The following is a 22,926-nucleotide window of genomic DNA, read 5'->3' as shown; positions in this document are numbered from 1 at the left end:
GTTTCTGTTATAAAGCCCTCAGCTATATACATGTGAGTGCGTACACACACACACACACACACACACACACACACACATACACACATACATGTTTTCTGTAGGCTTTTGAACTAATACATTTCCCTCTGTTTTTTTCCACTGAAGTGTTATTTCTTCTCTCTCTCTCTCTTTCTCTCTCTCTCTCTCACCCTTTCTCCTCCCTCCCCAGTCAAAGCACCTCCATTTGCTCCTTAATAATACCTGTCTACTACTATCCCCCTCTCTAGAGCTCCTTCTTCCCCTATACCCCCATGATTCCTTATATAACCCTCCTTTCCCCCTTCACAAGTTAAATTACCCTCATTTTCCCCTTTCACTCCAATAGTACTTGTCTCCTACTACCCCTTTACCCTTCTTCCCTCTACCCACATGTTCCTTTCCATTTTCCTGACTCCTGTGGTTACATCAGGATATATACTCACATATAAGTATTTGGAGCTAAGATTCACCAATGAGAGAGAACATACATTACTTGTTTTTCTGAGTCTGTGTTACTTCACTTAGCATAACAGTTTCTAATTCCAACCATTTACCTTTAAATATCATGGTTTTGTTTTTCTTTACCACTGAGTAGAATTCTATTTTATAAATGTACCACATTTTCATTATTCATTCATCAACTGAGGGACATTTAGGTTGTTTTCATTTTTTTAGATATTGTGAAAAGAACAGAAAAAACAAAACAAAACAAAACCATGGATGCACAAGTATTTCTGTAGTAGGGTGAGTCCTTCGGGTATGTGCCAAGGAGTTGTATAATCAGATCGTATGGTAGATTTATTTTTAGTTTTTGTAAGAGCTCTCCACTCTGCTTTCTACAGTGGTTGCACCAGTTTGCAATCCCTCCAGCAGTGAGTGAGGGGTTCCCTTTGTTGGCACCCTCACCAGCATTTGGTGTCATTTGTTCTCTTGATCTTATCCAGTCTGCATGGGGTTAAGATGAAATCTTAAAGTGATTTTGATTTGCTGCTTTCTCTTTTAAACATAGCTGAAGTTCCATTTCACTCTATAGTGTGTTTTTAAAGCTAATGATTTATGCACTACTAAAATATTAGTGACTTAAGAAGAGTAACAGTGCAAAATAATGATTTTTTCTAAAACATTTGTTATTGAAATGAATTTGGGACATATGCTATATTTTTTAAGCTGTCTGTACTCTCATGATATTAATACCACAACTATTTTCTTTTTAAAAAAATATTTTATTTTTATTTTATGTGTATGCATATATTGCCTGCATGTAGGTAAGTGCACCTGTGTTGTGCAATGCCTGTGGAGGACAGAAGAGGCTATTGGATCCCCTGGAACTGGAGTTACAGACAGTTGTTAGCTGCCATGTGGGTGCTGGGATTTGAACCTGGGTTTTTGCAAGAACAGCCAGTGTTCTTAACCACTGAGCCATCTCTCTAGCCCCTGCCACAACTATTTTCATTTCTTTAAAGGTCACTGTCTGTAAGCCAGAGGGATACTGGAACTTGAATAGTTGGCTCTTAAATCTCTTTAGGTTTACACCCCTACCCCTACAACCCCTTCTTTCCATCCATTTCTCTGTGTGAAATGCTGCTTCCCAAATTCTGGCCTGAAATCAAGATATGTGAGTCTTATTCTTTGGCATCTAAAAGAACCCAAATGCCCTCTAGAGGGGAAAGTGTTCTGTAATGAGTATACAAAAATAATCCTTTTTTTCTGATAAATGAAAAAAAAATAGTCTTAGGCTTTATTCCCTGTTGTGATAAGTAGCACCCAAACCCCACTTTTAACCTCAGGAGTCAAATCCAGGAGCAGTGTGTATTTCATCTAAGACTTTTACTAGTCACCAGTGGCTCTTACTAGCCATCATAGGATGTGTTTTCTCACATGACTTTATATGATAGTTTCAAATTATTTAAACTATAGTGAACTCTGTGCCTCTTGACAAAAGCTAGGGTCACTGGAAGCTATGCAAGCAGTTGTGGTAACATAGTAAACCACAAAACTTCCCTTTTTATTAATGTTCCAGTAATTTAACTCAACTGATTAGTACTAGCCTTAGAACAAAAAGATAATAACATTTGAAAGAACCCACTCTGCAGGTGAGGAGAGCAGCGTGGTTTCTTCATGTTAAGTCCTGCTGGAAACACAGGGCAGTTCCATGGTAGAGTTGACTGAGCTGAGCACCAGCTGACAAAGAGTGAAAGCTGGATGCTGCACATACTTTAGTGCCACTGGATGTACTGTAATAGCACACTGTATGGTCATGCATGTTTCATCCTGCCTTTGTTATGTTTTCCAGAGGGATAACCAGTTGGCTGATAGAGTAACAAATGAAAAGTAACCCGACCCCATTGACCTGCTTAACCCCACACTGGAATGATGGAAAGGAGCAGCCCTTAGCTTTGGAGTAGTGGAACAGGTATGGAAGAGCTCCTTTGCTGGCCGTCTTCTGTTTCTTTGCACATCTATTTCCAGACCTGTTGAAAACAGTTGTTCCTGTTTGAGGGCAGAATTGGAGTCATAGGAACAGGTATTGTGGGTTATTTGAAACATTTCTGTATTAACTGCCTCCATCCTCAGGTTGCTGTTTATATAAATACTAGTGCAACTAAGAGGCATGTATTTTCAAAGACTAAATAAATGACCATGCTGGGGAGAATGATTACTTTAAAACATGGGACTAACATTTTGGATCTGTACTTAGCTTTAAAATATGTTATTTAGATTGTTAAGATTTTGCTTTACTAAATTAAATTCAATAGAGGAATCATAAAAGTCCTAAGAAAATGGTAAGGCATGCTGGTTTCCCCAATGACAGTCATTGGAAAGGTGTTTGCTGTGTTTCAGGAGCTAATCTCTCCACTTACATTCATTTATTTTTTCAGTTATGAAAGGACTTTGCTAAGAAGGGCATAGTTTGTTTTTTCTATTTTCCAAAATTCACATAAAATAGATATAGGTGAAGTTTCTTCCACTTTGAAAGGAAAATATTATTTCAACATGGAAAACAGACTACTCTTAGAACCCCTAGGATTAGAGTTTTAAAAATCTTTGTTGATTGTGACTCAGTGCCCATCTCCAGCAGGATACTGAACCTTCTTTCAATTTTAACTGTGACCCAGAAATAGGTGAGAAGCACTGGGTTTGGTAATAGTAGTCAATGCTTTAAGATATTATGATACTGATGGAATTATAGGGCAGCTAGAAAGTAACTTTAAGTTCATTAAGATTAGGTATCATGTACTGGATGATCAAACTTAAATTACTTGATGAAGCCACTCAATGGCTTGTAGATGAGGGATTATAAATAAATAAAAGGACCTGAATTTTGCATAAGAATATTAGAACTCAAAAGACTACAGAAAAAGAATTCATTAAAATTGAATTTATATGAGGGACCAAATCATGTTATGGGCCCATTATTTAAAATTGTTTAGGAAGAATAGAATTTTATAGGTATTTTGACTACTGTTTAGTATCCTTGGAACATAATATCTTCATTTTTATGCTTTATAGGGTTTCTATATATTACTCTGAAATGAAATGTCATATAAATCAATAACATATGAAGAGTCTGCTTTCTAGCTCAGGAAGGAGACACAATGTTGCTGCTTATGCACAAAGAAAATTTGCTGTCTTCCTTTATGTTTCAGTCTCTATAATCAGCCAAGTACTAACCACATTGGCCAACTACTGAATAATTTTTTTAATGTTCCAATATAATGCAAGCCAGCACTTTTTAAAAAGTACCTTAATTGAGGGATATTGCATGTTTAGAGAGAAATAGTTTGGGCACAGGACAAAGAAGGCACAAAACACAACAAACTATGTATCACTCTCTGTGAGTATTGATCAATTTATACCATAAAGCAATAGTCAGCTACTGGATTTCACACAGCAAGAAGAAATTATAACACAGATTTATAAAGGAAATGATGATTTGAAAAAAAAACGCACAAACTTAAGGATTCTATGCCTTCCTGAATGTAGATTTCCATATATGAAACTGAGTACTAGGATCTGCCTTCCTTTTTTTCTATTGGGAAGAGGAATGTGGAAAAGCATGAGTCAGGCAGGGAAGCTGAAATCCTGGGATGGTTTTTCTAGGACTGTTCCTAGGAAGGGCTTAGGCAGAGACCCGATCTCCCTGTTCCACACCAATAACAATTTTGAAAGCGGTACCCTTGGGGGTTTAAAAAAAAAATCACAGATTTTGCTGAAGACATTCCCAGACCTCTAGCCCGCTTTTTTTTTTTTTTTTTTTTTACAGGAGAAAAGGATACTGGATTGGGATCTGGGTACTATAATCTCTAGGAACCTTGGAGTCCCCTTGTGAAACATGTGAATGCTAATGACTAGGGTGCTTTCTTGAAAACTTACCTAGTATGCCTGGCAAAATGATACCCAGTGCCAAATACAACACACCCTCTTCCTCATCCACCAGTCAGCAGGGGTCGGCAATAAGAACCAGGAGTTGAGGACTGGACAGGGAAGAGGAGGTGTCAGGAGCAAGTTTAGCGAAAACTGGAAGGATTCAGGGCTATGAGTGATGTGGTTTTCAAAGTCCTGAGAGTGGTCACAGGGCTGTTTGGAGATGCCTCAGAAAGTTTTGACTCAGAGGCCATGAATCTTCTTTCCCCTTTGGCTTACAAACTGGCCTCCAGGCAGGTTCCTAAATTTTTGTTACCCATGCATTTCTCTACTTTTAACTTCCTCTTTTCTCTGTCCTTAGGGAACTCCCACTTAGACTACAAACAGGCTCAGTGTATGCAGTGAGGACAGAAACTTGTCACTGTAGCCCTTAGATCTTGTGGCCCCTTCCAGGGGACTCTTGCTCTAGAGGTAGTCACAGGGCCCCACATGGATCCGCCAGATATGATGTAAGGCTGCATTTTAGCACCACGTTCTGAGTCTTTGTGAGGAGTAAATTAAATACCGGGTGCAAGAAAGAAGTATTTGTGAACTGTGAAACATCTTACTCAACATGACACAGTAACAAGAACACAGGCTTTAGAATCAGATTGACCTGAACCCAAGACTCACCTGTGTGAACATGGCTGATTTTACTTCCAATGGACACAATTTCCTCACTTAGAAGAAGGAACGTAGCAAATAAGGGATCACACTATGACTGCTTGAGAGCCACCAGCTAGTTCTCATCTAAAAGGAATCATAAGGTGGCACTAACCTTGGTGAAGCATAAACTCTGGGTGTTTATTATTTTATAACAGGAGATTCCCTAGCTACACTGGGAATCAGGCTGCATATGTAAACATTGCCAATCTACGCACTCTCTGTGGGCAGGCCTCAGAGAAATGTAACTCATCATCAGAGTGCCTATTTATTCATTTACTGTGAGGCCTAACTGTTACACTGGCCAGTACATTCATGTGCCATGGTAAGCCCTCTGTGTGGCCAGACCCACATCAGAATCAGAAGGCACTTGAGGAACATGAAGAAAGATGAGTCAAATGTTTCAGAGCCTTAGACTAACATCTCTGACTCAATTTCTCTCAAACAGAGTTGCCTGGCCAGTGGGACTAGAATTTTTGGTGGTATTTGGATGGTACAGCCAGTCTTTGCCTCTGCATTCCCCTTCTGTACATGCCCATGTCTATTGTGATTTGAATGAGAAATGCCCCTCCCGCACCACAGGCTCATGTGTTTGAAACACTTGGCCCCCAGCTAGTATTGCTGTTTGGAAAGGTTATGAAACCTTTAGGAGGTGGAGCTGTATTGGGGGCAGGCCTTGAGGGTTTGTAGCCTGGCCCCACTTCCTGTTCACTCTTTACTTCCTGAGTATGAATACAATGTGACCAGCCAGTTTTCTGCTCCTTCCTGATGCCATTCCTTCCCTGTCATGATGGACTATATTCCTATGGAACTATGAGTCAAAATCAACCTTTTCTCCCTTTAAGTGGCTTTTGTGAGAGTGTTTTATCACAGCAACAGAAAAGCAAAACTAAGGCAGGGTCTAATCACTCTTGAGAAACAGCACAAGGAAAACTTAATACTGTCAATTATATTAGTATCTGTAGGGTACCATCTGGTCTTGCAAGCCTAGGAGACATTTATCTCTTCAGGATGACTTTAAGATAAGGTAGTTTGAGCAGGGCATGGTGAGACATGCTTTAATCCTAGACAGAGACAGGCAGATACCCATGAGCTCAAGGCCAGCCTATACTACATAGCAAGTTCTAGGATATGTAAGGCTATAAGATAAGGTAGCTCTTCCAGATCCCTTATGCCCTGACCTTCCAGTTTGAAGTCAAACTCCCACATTTCTTCTCTAATGTTCTCAGGAGCTGATATTAGGATTAAGTGATATGACACGTGTAAAGTTGTCCTTCAGACATCTAGTAGATATTCTGTGAATTCTAGTTCCCTATTCTCTTTCTTGCAATACAGCCCCTCTAAGAGTCTTATTGGTCAAAACCCTGTCCATGAACCATGATTTCAAACATTAAGGAGCTCAGGGTACAGTGCTGAAGAGAGAGAACGAACAGACATATTTTGCTGAGTATACGAATCTCATTGTTCCTAGACCCACAAGCTGTGGAGAGAAATGTGGCTTCACTGTTTTTCATTCTTTTCTGTTAGGAGGTCTAACCTGTTAAACCACAGGACCCCATCTCCGGCAAATTCTTCTTGAAGACTCATAGAGAGGGGCTTGAGGGTCTACTCTTTACTCCCATTATTTCTATTAGCATTTGCATGCCACCCCTGGTTAAATTAGAGTCACTGATGTTTCCCTTATTGATTATGCCTAATGTGCAGTAGTACAACTTTATGCCTCTCCTACCCTCACCCTTCTTGCCTCTTTGGGTAACTAACCTTTCATTGTAATTCTAGTTTCCTCTGATCCTAAACATCTCTGATTATCCCCAGGGATATTACAAATGCCTTTAGAAGTCACACTCTAAAACTCACTTGAGACCCACCCTTCTCTGGTCAAGTCTAGGGATGGGACATCAGTGTCCCCTAACTGTTTGCCACTTCCACTGCCTCTGCTTCCGCAGAGAAAAATTCAGATCTGTTTCTATCTTGTGCTACTTTTCCTTGTAATGTGGTCTCAAGTTCTAGACCTTCATTCTCTTTAGCCCTTAACAAGCCTCTGTTAAGGCATTTCTTCAGTCTCTAGCCCCCTTCCCCAGAGGACTTCAGAAGCACGTCCTTGGGCTAAGCATGCATCAGTGGATTTGTCTGTCCTAAACAACATCCTCTTTCAGCTAGGTCCTCCTTTAAGGTAGATCCTTCCCTCTGTTTCAGCCTCCAAACACAGAAGTCCTCTTCACAAGGAATTATCTTGATCAAGAGAGTCTCCAGGGCTGGGGAAGATAGTTACATGGTTAAAGCACTTTCTTGCTAGTATGAGGTCCGGAATTGGGATCCACATGTAAATGCCAGGTGGGCATGCCAGCCTGTATGCTCAAAAGGTGGAGACAGGCTCTCCAGTGCTCAAAAGGTGGAGACAGCCTCCCCAAAACAAACTGGCTTAGATAAACTAGCTGAATCCACAAGTTCTGGGTTCCATTGAAAGAACTTGCTTTAATTAATAAGATGGAGAGTGATTGAGGAAGACTCTCAACATTAACCTTGGTGCTCCACAAGCACATGCAAACCTCCCCCTAAATATGTGTGTGTGTGCACACATGAGAGAACACATATGCGTGTATGCACAACGCATACATAAAGTCATATAAAATTTTAAAAGTGAGTCTCTGTCACCAAGTTCTTATAGATATGAAACTAGGCTTGGATATGAAGGCTGTAGTAGAAAATATGTACTAAGTTCTATAGAAAGTGACAGTATTCGAGCTCAGACTTCACCTTTTTATTTTTTTCGAAGATGTCCTTCAAATTTCCACTGACATTTACTTGTTCTTGAGTCATTCAGTCTACGTTTATCAAGGACTTAATGTTCTGGTTGTAATGCTTGGCCTCTGGTAGTGCATTTCTCAAGCAGAATTCTTGTCCTCCATAATCTTCCTTAGAACCTGGTGCTTCCCTAACCCTGAATACTAGTTTTACTATTGACTTGCTCCTTATCCCATACTCATCTGTAACATCCCTGATGCTTTAGCCCACACTGCAGGCTTTGACTAATTGACTTCTTTTGTTTCTTTATTACCATAAGCTGTTTAGCAGATTATCTTCAGCGATTTTTATATCTTTTTCCTTGGATTAGTGACAAATTCTCTAATAGGCAGGACTCAAAGCTGCTTAGGGAGCAACAATCATATAAATTAGCATCTCTGTGCCTTGCTAGGCTACACTTTAGAAGCCAAGCTTGACCATACATGTTTGAAATCCAAGCATTCAAGAGGTTTGGGGATTGCCAGTTCAAGGCCAGCCTGGGTTAATTAGTGAGGTACTGAGTTTTTTAAAGGTATTTTATGACTATCTGTTGACTTATAGGAGCCATGACCTCCAAGTTAGCTTTCATTGTCAACTTAACACAGTCTAGACTCCTTTGAGAGAAAAACCTCTATTGAGGAATTTCCTAGATTAGATTGGCCTGTAGGCACGTCTATAGGGAATTATCTTATGTGTTGATTGATGTAGGAGGGCCCTTCCTACTGTGGGTGACACCGTTTCCTGGTCAGGTGGTCCTGGACTCTATAAGAAAACTATTGAAGTATAAGCTGGAATGAGCCAGCAAGCAGCATTCCTCCACAATGTTGGCTTGAAGTTCCTGCCATGACTTCTCTCATCATGAACTGTAAAGTGGAAGCCACATAAATCCTTACCCCTACAATAAATTAGAATCCCAAGGAACTGCCACAGGAGGTTGAGAGCCTGTAAGGCACTTAGGGCTAGTAGTTGACAATGACCAAAACCTAGCCAAAACATGCTGAAAAGGAAAAAAAAAAGTGCATAAATTTGTGTATTTGGAGGAATGTATTGGCTCAATTCAGGAAAAGGTTGAGGACCCCCTGTTGGAAGGTAAGGGTTGCAAGTAGGTCTGGGACCAGCTAGAGCAAGAAGACTGGGCTCCTTGGGGCACCCTGCCTCCTGTTGTTGGTCCTCTTCTGTTGGTTAGTGTCTAATTCTCTATCAGAGTTTCAATAAGATTCAAATTTTACACTTTATAGCACTTCACTATCTGAGTGTTCTATATAAAATAATCTAGAGATGAATACTGGGTCTGACTTGGGTCAGGTACCAAATCTACATCCTCTCAACTGAGACATGAAAGTGAAGCAGGTCTTGAGAAAAGCATATGTTGCCATGGAGACTTATGTATTCCTCAGAAAAAGAGACCTAATTGGATAATAGGAATATTATCTATTATAAAGATTCCTGACCAGAATGAATCCAAGTGTATTTGTTAAATTGGCTGAGCTGACCTCTAATTCCATATTCTAGAAATTGAATTACTATGTTGATGAATTAAACAATTACTTACATTGGCAAAATGTTATATGTTTATGATACACAGCATGATGTTTTGAATTAAGTTTACGTTGCAGAATGGCTATGTCAAGCTAATTAACATATACATTGTCTCATACTTGTGTTTGTAGTGAGAACACTTAATCTACTCTGGGCAATTTTTTAAAAAATTTACTTATTTTATATGTATGAGTATATTGCCTTTATGTATGTAAGTGCACCCATGTTGTGCAATGCCCACAGAGGGCAAAAGATGGTATTGGATCCCCTGGAACTGGGGTTATGAACAGTTATTAGCTGCCATGTGGATGCTAGGATTCGAACCCCATTCTTCTGCAAGAGCAGCTGGTGTCTCATAATCGCTGAGCCATCGCTCCAAACTCCCTCTAGCTCCCCACTCCTACTCAACTCCTGATAACCAGAATTCTACTTTCTTTTTCTCTGAGTTAAAGTTTTTTTTCTTACTATTACATGGAAATGAGATTATGTGGTATTTATTTTCCTGTGTTTCATTTGCTGCATTTAGCATAATGTCCTCCAAGTTCATTCATGATTTCAGTCTTTAAAAAGTGGAGTAATAGTCCATTGTGTATACAGACAGTACATCTTTTCAATTTAGTTATCCACTAGTGGACACTCAGCCTGATCCTATATTTCCCTGTTGTGGACAGAGCCACAATGAGCATGAGAGTACAGTTCCTCTTCAATGCACTGACTTCGTTACTTTTGAAAATACACCCAGAAGTGGAATTTGTTGATGCATTCATAATGTTAGGAATCAGTGACTTTGAGAATCTTGCTACCCAGTAAGATCTTGGAATCCCAAACAAAGGGACTAACAGAATGATGTTTAAGCCTCACAGAAAGCCCTACTTTCCAATCAAGCTACTCCATGGCTTCATAGAATGAGTTGAACTGCTATTTTTATTTTTTGCTTTTCTTCTTTCTTTTTCTTTTTTGTTTGAACATCTTCAGGATCACTGGTGTTCTTTAAAAATTTTCATTTTTAATTTCTGGTAGAATTTGACAGTGACTTTATCTACTTATGGGCTTTTCTTTGTTTTGAGACTCTTACTACAATTTCATTGCCTGATTTGTAGCTCTTATGTAAACCATATCCTCTTTGATTTAATTTTGGTAGGTCATAGTTTCTAGACATTTATCCTTTTACTCCAGATCTTCCAGGTTTTAAAAAGATGTAAGTTTCAAAGTGTTCCCTGATTTCCCTATGGATTTCATTGGTATCTGCCATAATATGCTTTAAAATGTTATCTTTACTGTTTTATTTGAGTATTCTCTAAGGGTTTGTCCATACTTGAAATTACTTCATCCTAATTTGGAGAAAGTTCCATGAGTTCCTGAGAAGAATGTATATTCTTTTAAAACATTTTTTAGTTTTGAATATCTAGTTTTAATAACTATTGACTAAAGCAAAATGAGCCACACTAATACAGTCAACATAACACTAACAGCAATATATCTAAAAGTGCTCACACTATCCTTAATTTAATTAAGCTTGAATTTTGAGCCAGTGTGTTCCTAATTACAGTGTTGAATTATCATTATGTATAAAACCTACATTTTTGTGGATCTATGTATTTTATTTTTAGAATAATATTTTATTAATTCTTTGAGAATTTCATACAATGTATTTTTATTATACCCACCTCCTTCCTATTTCCTCCCAGATTCCTTCCCACCTCCACACTCCCAACTTCATGTCCTCTTTTTTTTATTTAACACCCATTGAGTTCAGTTCGTGTTGTCTAAATTCTCTTGGGTGTGGGTCTGTTCCCTAGAGTGTAGTCAATCTATCAGGGGTCACACCCTTAAAGAAATTCACTCACCATCTTTCTGCAGCTATCAGTTGCCAGTAGCTCCTCAGCTAGGAGTGGGACATCTTGCCCACCTCCTCTCTCCATGCTGAGATTTTGACATGTAGCTATAGGTGTATGGACATATATCTAGGTCCACAATTCTATTCCACTGATCTATGCATCTTTTTATATAAATATCATACTATTTTTTATTGGCTCTGCAATATAACTGAAAATCGAGGATGTTGATGGTTTCAGCATTTCTTTTATTGTTCAGGATTATTTTGGTTATTCTGGATTTTTTGTGTGTGTTTCCATATGAGATTTAACATTATTTTTTCAATTTCTGTGGAGAATTATGTTAGAATTTTGATAATATTGTGTTGAATCTGTAGACTGCTTTTGGTAGGGTAGCCATTTTTACAGTACTAATTCTATTGACATGGGGAGGTCTTTCCATTTTCTGGTATCTTCTTCAATGTCTTAAAGTTTTCAGTCTAAAAATCTATCACTTCCGTAGATTTATTCCAAGATTTTTTTTTTTTGGTCTTTTTGAGACAAGGTCTCCCTGTAGCTCCAGCTAGCCTGGAACTCACTGTGTAGAACAGGCTGGCCTTGATCTCACAGAGATCTGCCTGCCTGCATCTCCCAAGTGCTGGGACTAAAGACCTGTACTACCATGCCTGGCAATATTTTTTTAGGTTATTGTAAATAGGATTATTTCTAGGATTTCTTTCTCAGTATGTGTTCTGGTTTGTTTCTTCATTGCTGTGACAAAATACTCTGACCACTACCAACTTGGGGAGGAAAGGGTTTATTTATCTTACATCTCCAGGGTCACAGTTCATCAGGGAGCCCAAGGTAGGAACTCAGGGCAGGAACCTGGAAGCAGGAACTGGAGCACAGGCCATGGAGGAACACTGCTTACTGGCTTGCTCCTCTGGCCCCTGCTCAGCCTGCTTTCTTATGCAACACAGGCCACCTGCCCAGGGTTGGCACCACCCACAGTCACCTGGTCCCTCCCACATCACTCATCAAGAAGATGCCCCTCAGACATGGCCACAGGCCAGTCCAATAAAGGAAATTCCCCAATTGAGGCTCCCTCAACCCAGGTGTGTCAAGTTGACACTAAAGCTATCCAGCACAGTATGTTTGTTGTTGGTATACAGAAAGGCTACTGATTTGAGGGTGTTAATTGTTTATTTTGCTACTTTGCTGAATGTGTTCATCAGCCTTAGGAATTTTCTGGTGGAGCCCTTAGGACTTTTATATATAGAATCATATCTGCAAATAAGGATACTTTGACTTCCTTTTTCTATTTGTGTCCCTTTACCTCCTTGTTTGTCTTACTGCTCCAGCTAAAATTTCAAGCACTATATTCAACAGGAGTGGAGAGAGTAGACATCATTTTCTCATTCCTGATTTCAATGAAAATGCTTTGGATTTTTCTGTTTTGCTTGATATTGACTGTATATTGCTTTTATTACACTGAGGTATATCCCCTGTATCCCTAGGTTCTCCAAGAGTTTCTCATGAAGGCATGTTGACTTGTCAAGGCCTTTTCTGCATGTAATGAACTAATCATATGGTTTATGTCCTTGAATCTGTTTGTACAGTAGATTGCATTTATTGACTTGTGGAACCTGTATCTCTGGGATGAAGCCAGTTTGATCATGGTGTGATCTTGGTTTGATGTGCTCTTGAATTCAGTTTGCAAGTATTTAAGAATTTTTTGTATCTATGTTCTTCATAGAGATTGATCTATAATTTTCTTTTCTGTTACTGTTGAGTCTTTGCCTGATTTTGCAATCAGGGTAATACTGGCTTTATAAAGAGAATTTGGAAGTATCCCTTTTCTACTTTATGGAACGAACTGAGGAGTATTGGTGTTAGTTCTTGGAATATGAGAATTCTTTGCCATATCCATGTGACCCTGGGCTTTTTCAAGTTGGGAGATTTGTAATTATTGCTTTTATCTTGTTGGTTGTTATGGGTCTATTTAAATTATTTGTTTCATCTTGATTGACTTTGGTAGGTCATATATATCTAGAAATTCATTCTTTTAGATTTTTCCAGTTCAGTGGAATATAGATTCTTAAACTATGTCTTTATGGTTCTATAAATTTCCTCTGTGACTTATTTTTAAATTTTTTAATTGAATTTTTGTGTGTTTCATACAGAAAATCATCTTTCTAGGCCCTTCTCCTTTGGCACCCTCCCATAGCACCCCCTCACACTGGAGTTCATGCATTCTGTCATTTGTGTTAAGGCCTAGCATATAAAGTTAGTGTTTGCAGATGTCCCTCAGTGCAAGTTCACCCACCCAGATTAAGTCAGCCTATCTAGAGTCTCTCCTTCAAGAAATCAGCTCTTCCTCATCTAGCAGTAATCTGCCAATAATTCTTCAACTAAGATTGGGGACTGCTGTTCATTTCTACAGTTCTGTACTGGGTGTTTATCTGCCTAAGTTTACATGGGTCTTGTGCATGCTGACACCATTGCTGTAGGTTTGTATGAGAAGTTTCCCAGGTGCCTGTAGGACCATTTCCATGTGGTCATGCACCCCCTCCCTGGCCCTTACTTGTCTATTTTAATGCTTCCTTTTTATCTCTGACTTATTAATCTGAGTTCTTTCACTTTTTCTTTTGGTTAATTTGGCTAAAGATTCATCAGTCTTGTTAATATTTGCATAGAAACAGCTCTTCATTTCGTTGATCCTTTGTTTTATTTCTTTCATTTCTATTTCATTAATTTCAGGTCTGAGTTTTATTTTTTCCATTTATTTATTTATTTATTTATTTATTTATTTATTTATTTATTAGTATTGTTTGTTCTTGTTTTCCAAGGCCTCCAGGTGCACTATTAAGTTATTATGAGATCGTTCTCTTTTATCTGTAGGCATTTAGAGCTATAAATTTTCCTCTTAGGACTACCTTCATTGTGAGCCATAGATTTTTGTATGTTGCATTTTAATTTTCATTCAAGTCTAGAGATGTTTAAGTTTCCTTCTTGGTTTCTCCCTTGACCCAGTTTTCATTCAGTAGTGTATTGTTTCGTTCCCAGGAAGTTGTGTAGTTTCTGTTGATATCCAGCTTTAGTCCTCTGTTGTCAGAAGGGATGCTGTTGCTTCAGTTTTCCTGTATTTGTTAAGACTTGCTTTGTATCCTAATATGTGGTTGATTTTGGAGAACGTAAATTTAGAGTTATTATTGATGAAAGTATTCCAATTCCTGTAGTTTTGTCATTTCTTAAAGGTTGGTTGATTGTCATTCTTTTCTCTCTCCCCTATTTGTATTAGGATTTGCTGGTTTACTGTGTTGGACATAATGATTCCTTCCTACCTCTATTTCTCCATCCAGTCCTCTCAACAACTGCATTCTTCCCTAGACTTTCTTCATTGAGACTCTTTCATCCTTCTATGTGTTTAAGATTCTGTTATTTTCTTCAGTGCTGGTTTGGTGATAATGAATGGCTTTAGTTTGTGTTTATTTTGAAGTAGTCTTATTTCTCTATCAATTTTAAAAGACAATTTTGCTGGATATAGCATGTTTGGTTGGCAGTTACTTACCTTCAGGGCTTATCATTTTACAATTTCTTGGACTTGGGTGTTTCTGTAGATAGCACTGATACTATTCTGATGTGTTTGCTTTTAATGTTTCTTTGTTTTGTATTTTTGGCATTTTGACTATAACATGTTATGGAGAGGATCTTCTCCAAGTCATGCCTGTTTGGGTTTCTAAATGCTGCTTTAAAATTTTTTTTAATTAAATTTTTGTGATTTTCTTTAAAAAAAACATTTTATTTATTGTTTTATGTGTATGAATGTATCATCTGCATGTATATAAGTGCACCCATGTCATGCAGTGTCCACAGAAGTCAGAAGAAGAAGTCAGAAGTCAGATCCCTTGGAACTGGAGTTAGGGACAGTTGTTTGCCACCATGTAGGTGCTGGGATTTGAACCTAGGTCCTCCACAAGAGCAGTCAGTGCTCTTAACCACTAAGCCATCTCTCCAGCCCTGATTTTTTGTGACTTTCATACGATATAATTTGATGGTATTTAGTTCTCCCCATCCTCTCCTTCCTTTACTGCCCCACCCAAACTACTAAGAGCCACATACTTGAAAGAGACTGACTCTCTCCCTCCCAGCAGCCATTGGTTGCCAATACTTCCTCATATAGGGTTGGGGTTTCTTACCCACTTCCCCACAACTATGCTGGGATTTTGTCTAGTTTGAGCTTACACAGGACTTGTGCATGCTGTCACCATTGCTGTGAGTTCATGAGTAACTGACAAGTTGTCTCATTTTTACAATCTTTCTTCTCCTTCTGCAATGATCCCTGAACGTTGGGAAGCAGATACAGGTGTCCTATTAAGGGATAAGCACTCTGCAGCCTCTTGTTCTCTGCACAGTGACTAATTGTAGGTTTCTTTGTTAATCACCATCTGGTATATAAGGAAGCCTCTCTGCTCAGAGTTGAGAAATGCATTTATCTATGAGTACAGCAATAAATCATTAGGAGTCAGTTTAGTACTATAACTATTTAGTAGAAAAGTGGTATTAGACTACTCCCTATGACCTGTGACCTGTGTACTAACTAGCCTCAGCTTCCTATCAATGTCAGGTATGAACCAGACCTTAAATCCAATTAGAATGTGGTTGGTTACTCCCATAATATTTGTGCCATTATTGCATTGGTGGGCATATCTTGCCAGGCCAGTTGTAGTTCACAAGATTCACAACTGAACAAGGTTGTTTTTTTTTTTTTTTCTGTCTGGTAGCATGCATGACACCTTCCAGCACTATGAAAGCTAACCAGTAGAGGCGAGGTTTTGGAGTCAGTGCTAGTTTGATTTCTCCTTTTTCGTTTTATGGTTTGTGTATGTAGTGTCTTTAGCAATAGACGCTTACAATGAAGTTCTGATGGGTAACCAAGAGCAGGCACAAAGGCAAGTAGTGCTTAGGGGGCCTATAGAGCCTCTGGTCAACAGCTTCTAGAGTGGGAGTCCATTTCTGGCATTTAAAAAGAAATCTCAGCTTCTTTTACTCCATGGATTGGGACAGGTTTGGTCTCCTATGCATATTTCAGCATTCTTGAAATTTAAGTATGTTCATTTTTAAAAATTGATGCTTGAATATATTACTCCCGCCACCTTTTCCTCAATCCTTAATGCTTTTCTTCTGCTTGGTCAAGTCTACTGGTGATGCATTTCACTGTTTTTTTTTGTTGCTGTTGTTGTTTTTTGTTTTTTTTTAATTTATTTTTTGTTTTTTTAGAAGCATTTCATTACAGCTTTAACATAGTCAATAACAGTTTCCAGAGCAAAGATACATCTCTTTCAAAGTGGCTATAAAATTTTTAGGTTCACTGTTGAATTAATACAAGTTATACAATATTGAATTCAGTATAAGCCCTGTAAAACAGAAAATTGAATGAGTTTAAAAAAAATTCACTGTTTTTTAAATTGTTTTTATTATTTTAATTTTATGTGTGTGTGTGTATTGCCTGCATGTAGGTAAGTGCACCTGTGTCATGCAATGCCCGCAGAGGTCAGAAGAGGCTGTTGGATCCCCTGGGACTGGAATTATGGCCAGTTGTTACCATGTGGGTGCTGGGATTCGAACCCGGGTCTTCTGCATGAACAACCAGTGTTCTTAACCACTGAGCTGTCTCTCCAGCCCCCCATTTCACTGTTTCTTTATTTACTGTGTTTTTAATTTCTAACATTTCTTTCTCCTCCCTCCCTCCAAACTCAAATTTTTTTTTTCTCAAATTTCTTATCCATTTTGCTGACTTTTTTGTCTTTGTTGCTGGCTTTCTTCATCAGGTCTGGAATTGAGCTCCTTACTTCGTACATCATTTGTGTTTTCTTCATCAGGTCTGGAATCAAGCTCCTTACTTCACACATCATTTGTTTCTAACTTTTCTGAAGTCGATGATTACATTTACAAGCAAACATTTGAAATTTTCATCAGGTATTTTATGTATTTCACTATCTTTGGACTCAGAAATTGAGAAGTTGTGATCTTGTGGGTCAGTCATGTTCTCTTGCTTTTGCACACTTCCCTTTTTGTGTTGTAATTTATGTATTTATTGGTTTGGGTATCCATAGCAGTTTTATTTGGAGATCTTAGTGAATAGCATACTTTTAAGAGTCTAATTCCAGTATCACTCAAAGAGGAAAAAACCTGCTATAATAATGAGAACACCAAAATAGACAAATTATATGAATATACTTAAAAATTAATGAAAGCCCACTCATATAGCCCCAATAAACACAGAAAAGAAAATGGAAAAAATAATGTATAGTCTGTGATAAAGTTAAAAATCAGTTTGGATAAATGTACAAATAATAACTGATGAGATAAAGATGGGGACAGAGAAAGGAGGAACATAGAGAAGAAGCAAGATCAAATACAAAAAGACTGGAGAAGAATGTTATGGAGGGGACGAAGGACGAGTAAGAGCTTAAAAATAAAACTATTGCAAACTGGAAAATGCATAAATAAAATTAAGTATGAGAATGGAAATAAAAATATAAAATCTTAAAAAGTAAGACAAAGTCAAAGGACTACTAAAGTATAGTAAAAAGAAGAGTGGAACACAAAGAAAATAGGGTGGGCAAGAAGGAAAAAGGAGTGAAAGAAAAATGATTGCATCACATGATGGCTATTAGTGATTGCCAACTTCACAGGATCTAGAATCGCCTAGGAGACAAGTCCCTGGATGTGTCTATAAGGGAGTCTCTAGATTGAATTAATTGAAATGGGAAGACTCATCCTGAATCTGGGCAGCACTATCTATGGCCCGGGGTCATAGCTTATTATGATGACAGCACCAGTCTAGCTGGTATCATAGCTTTCTGCTCCCTGACTGTGGATGAAAATGACTAGCTGCTTCATATGCTTGCTGTCACAATTTCTCTACTATGATGGGCTGTACCTTCCAGCTATGTACCAAAATAAACTTTTTTCCTTAAGTTACTTTTGTTAAATATTTTTTCATACTAAGAAAGGTAACTAATATAGACAATAACCAAAAATGTAAAAAAATTAGACAAATGTAATAAAAGGTTTCGCATTAACAGCTTTCCTTCTTTGCACACCAAGAGCTTCTGCTGGCCACAGTTAGTTTTGCAGTCTGTGGCCTAGCTCTCCTACCTTCTAAAACTCCTCAGTTTGTACAACCTTGGGTAGCTATTGTTCTAGAGAGAATGTCTCCCAAGTGTCCTGGTACTGGGGAAACAAACAGAGAACACGTATAGGTAGATATGTCTCTATACTTTCAAAATCTGCCAAGCATTAATTATCCTGCTGGAGAGATGTGGCTGTGATGTCAAGTAGTCCCTTGCAGCTTCTGAGTTCTTAGTTCCTACAACAGTGAGGTTGAGCTTTACCATGTCACATTTTTCACTCTTGTAGCAGCTGTGGTACAGGGCCTAAAGCCAAGAAAAGGGACAGTGGTTTCAAGGAACTTTATTCAGAAAGGCTTACGGTTAGGGTCATTTTTGTTTCTGTTGTTTTGTGATAAAATATACATGATAAAATTTGCCTTTTTAGTGGTTTTTAAGTGCACAATTCAGTGGCATTAAGTATATTCACAGTGTTGAGTAACCATCATTACCATTTATTTCCCAAACATTTTGTCATCATAATAAGAAACACTATGTAATAAGTAATAATTCCCATTTCCCATTCCTCTAAGTCCCTGGTAACTTCTAGGATTCTTTTTAGCTCTGTGAAATTGCTTGTTACAAACATCGCACTAATGAATCATACAATATTTATCCTTTTGTTACTAGTTTATTTTATTCAGCATAATATTTTCAATAATCATCTCTGTTATAATGCATGTCAGCGGTTTGCTTCTTTTCTTGGCTCATGATATTCCATCCTGTGAGTACATCACATTTTATTTATCCATTCTTCTGTTGATGGACACTTTGGGTGTTTGAACCATTTTGCTTTTATGCTTAATATTGTTATGACTGCTGACATACATATGTATGTATATATGTATGTAGGTATTAATATATTCAATGCTCACAATACTTTCATGAGTTTAGGGCACATTTTTGTCTTCAGTAATGAAGGTCATGGAAGCCAATATTCAAGTCTACAGTTGTGACTACTATGCACTCTCTGAATAGCACACTATGCTGCCTTTAATAAAAACAATATCCTTTTTTCCTTTGATATATGTGTGTGTGTGTGTGTGTGTGTGTGTGTGTGTCCTAGAGACAGTATATGTATAATTTCTAAATCCTTAAGCTATTTTCATGAATGTGTGGTGATTTGAATGAGAAATATCTTCCAAAGGCTTATGTATTTGAGTACCTGGTCCCCAGTTGGTCATACTGCCTAGGAAGGTTCTGGAACTTTTAGGAGGTAGAGCCTGGCTGGAGGAAGCACCTCACTGGGGACAGGCTTTAGGTTTTCTCAGCTAGCCCCACTTCCTGTTCTTATTCTCTGCTTCCTGTGTGTGGATGAAATGTGAGGTCTCTGTGTTTCCTGTTTCCAGGTGGGCCTCCTGTTCCTACTGCCATGTCTAGCCAACCGTGATGAATTGTATCCCCTCTGGAACCCTATGCTAAAGTAAATCCTTTTCTCCTCTAAGCTGCTTTTGGTCATGGTATTTTATCAAAGCAATAGAAAAGTAACTAATAGAGTAGGCTTATCCTATATTACAGAGAAAGACCATGATGTTCTGAGAGGTTAAATGGTGATTACAGAAATGCCCACCACATGTGCTTGCTTTACTGAGCCCCCTAGTGTCTCAGTGCAGCACACAAACGGTTCCTTGGGACCCAAGATAGTTCTTTTCTGGTTAGACTACAGAGAAAGGAGTTGTCTGAGGTGCAGACCGCTCCAGGACTCCACAGCTATAGAGAAGTTCTAATCTAGGTCCCAGATGAGACCTGATACTGAAAAGAAGGAAGTTATTGTTTTTTTGTTTTGTCTTCTAAACTCTTGACCAATGGCCAGGCCAGCAGAGATGGAACAACATGGATGATTCCTCCATGGCTGTCCAAATTTGGAAAATACATACAAAAGAAGTTGTAAAGATTTTACCCAAACAAAACAAAACATTTGCCTAACCCATGAGGACTGATTTTCAACACTTCTGAAATAGCTACATATTTAGATCACATTTGCTTGTATTTATTTAGCCATGTAAATAAAGTCATGTTCCATTTATCCATTCCTATCATAACCCTTGACATTCCCACTTAGAACTGCTTTTGCCTCTCAACACTTTTCTCTCCTAATTTTGTAGTGAGCATACAAAGATAATTCAGACTGTCACTTTCAAAATGCTAAAAACGCACTTTCTTCCCTTTCAGAGGGTGACATAACCTTCATGGCTATTTTTCCCTCTTTGTTTTTTTTTTTTTCCAGCTTGAGAATATGGCATGTAACATACCTAACCAAAGACAGCGGACTATGTCAACATGTGGAGAAGCTCTATATGAAATTCTTGGTCTGCATAAGGGAGCATCAAATGAAGAAATTAAGAAAACCTACAGGTACAGAAGTTCATTGGGTATTTCCTGTGTTTCTAGTTATAGTTATCTTGTGAGATAAGACATAAACTGCTTGCAAGACAAGCGATCTGAATTTCGTACCCCATGTTTCTTGCTCTGTGACATCAGCAGTTCAGAATAGACAGGCATAGCAATGAAATTTTTAAAAACATTTTATTATTTTTCATGTTATGTGTATGAGTATATTGCCTGCCTGTATGTAAGTGTACTTGGTCATGCAATGCCTGCAGAGCTCAGAAGAGAGCATTGGATTCCCCTGGAGCTGGACTTACGGAATTATGTTAGCCCCCATGTGGGTACTGGGACTCAGACTTGGGCCCTCTGCAAGAGCAGCCAGTGCTCTTAATCACTGAACCACCTCTCCAGCCCCTGGTATTGAGTTTTAAAAGAATTGTCTTGTGATGCTAGGCCTTAGGAAATGATAGTCAATATTCTAGAATGGAAAGAGAGAAAGTCAGAGAGAGAGAGACAGAGGAAGGGGAGAAAACCAACAAAAATCAACAACTGACATTTAGCCTGTGTAATGTAACATCACTACATCTGGGGAAAGATTGATTCTTAATGGCGGGGGGGGGTGTCACAAATCGTGTATTGTAAGCTGCACTAGTCAGGCCTTTGGTTCTGATCTTTTCATAGTAGGTTTAATTCTAAATTATTTACTTTAGGGAAAAATAGAGATATCTTTTTATTTTAAAAAAACCCATATTGAGTATGATGATTTTTTAATTCTAGAAAAATTTTGAACAATTGAAAATGAAGATATGTATATAATTTTACTTAAATAAGCTTCATTGATATTTTGTTTCTTTCATCCTTTTCCTGCCTAGATAAGATATTCAAAGATTAAGCTGAATCTGTCTCCATTATTGTTCAACTATCTTTCTCAGAAGTTCTATGATAAAATCACCTTGGTGTTATTAAATATTCTGTTTTAATGCCTTTAATATTAAGTTTAATCATTTTACAATCTATTACTTAAAATGTAAAGTCTTATAATTTCTCCCTATGCTTGATATCTTTTGTCTAAAATTATGGTACTTATTTTTATTTCCTAATTAAGGAATAAAACTGTCTTTATGCAAAAAATTAATCAAATAATAGCAGTGGCTTCTTGATTCTGCCTTCAATTGGGTTTTTATAACTTTACAGGTCTTTTTTACTGTATAGAATTTCAAAATTTTGAAGTAGACAAATTGTTAGTCATTTCTTTTGTGTCTTTTGTATTGTTACGGTTAAAAACCTCTCAATTGGCACGACCCGCAGGCCTCTCTCTTTGGGGTAAGTCTATCCGGCCCTCTGTGCCTTGACTCCCCCCAGCCTCATTCACCCTCCCATCTCCCCCGCAGGTCTCTCCTCCTAGCCTGGGTCCTGGCCCATTCCTCATCTTGGCGCCCCAGGCACCTGGGGAACCACCACTGCTTCCTGATCTTTTGTATCCAGACAAGCTCAGTTCCATCTTGTGTCCCCAGGAGCACTTTGGGCCTTGCCCTGCCCTCACCTCCCTCTACTTCCCTGAGCCTGCATCACCTGCCGGCCTCTTTCCTGGAAGCCAGGACTGACCTTTACTCTTCCTGATCCTTTGCATCCAGACAAACCCAGCTCCTCAGAGCAGTCCACAGGAGCCATTGGGGTGGCTTCCCACCCCATCTTCCTTTGCATCTCTGGGTGGGATAGCCACCAGCTGCCCTAGACCAGCATCTTTCCTGGGCCCCACTCCCAGGCCAGTCCAACCCCCAAATTCCTGAGGCCAAAATCTTTCCTGGGGGGATCCAGACCTTAGGAGAAAGCCTAAGAGCATCTGATCCTCATCTGACTTGGGCCTCTGTGGGAACTCCTGAAGACAAAGCAATCTGGCCACTCCAATATAAAATCAAAAGCGAGAACCAGAAGCTTGGATGAACCAGCTTCTCATGCCCATAAAGTAAGCCACAAAGACACATAAAGTTCACACAAAGAAGCAGACCTAACCTCGAAGGCCTGAGTCTCACACAAGAATCAGAAACTACAAAAGAAATTAACATGTCAAAATCACAGACGGAAAAATAATAACATGAAAAACCAAAATAACATATCCCCACAAAATACCAATAGTCCTCTAGAGGAGTACAATGAGAACCCCCTAGAGATAATGCAGGACATGGAACTCAAAAGAACAA

At 38.6% G+C, this 22,926-nt stretch overlaps 1 protein-coding gene across 2 annotated transcripts in view; it reads left to right on the top strand.

Moving 5' to 3' along the window:
• Dnajc5b (DnaJ heat shock protein family (Hsp40) member C5 beta) overlaps positions 1-22,926 on the top strand; it is a 121,558-nt gene that overhangs the window by 32,467 nt on the left and 66,165 nt on the right. The window contains exons 1-2 of one of the 2 annotated variants that reach the window (XM_008850260.1): positions 2,431-2,542; positions 20,625-20,752. In XM_008850260.1, the coding sequence (XP_008848482.1) occupies positions 20,634-20,752 (119 nt within the window). In that variant the 5' untranslated portion in view covers positions 2,431-2,542; positions 20,625-20,633. Of the gene's footprint in view, positions 1-2,430; positions 2,543-20,624; positions 20,753-22,926 lie in introns of those variants that run through there. The other variant, XM_008850259.1, reaches the window with a different exon arrangement.

The sequence above is a fragment of the Nannospalax galili genome, unplaced genomic scaffold (assembly GCF_000622305.1).
Source record: "Nannospalax galili isolate Female #2095 unplaced genomic scaffold, S.galili_v1.0 scaffold1005, whole genome shotgun sequence".
Lineage (NCBI taxonomy): Eukaryota > Metazoa > Chordata > Mammalia > Rodentia > Spalacidae > Nannospalax > Nannospalax galili.
Note: the sequence above shows the minus strand (reverse complement) of the source record. Positions and strands in the feature narration are given on the sequence as shown.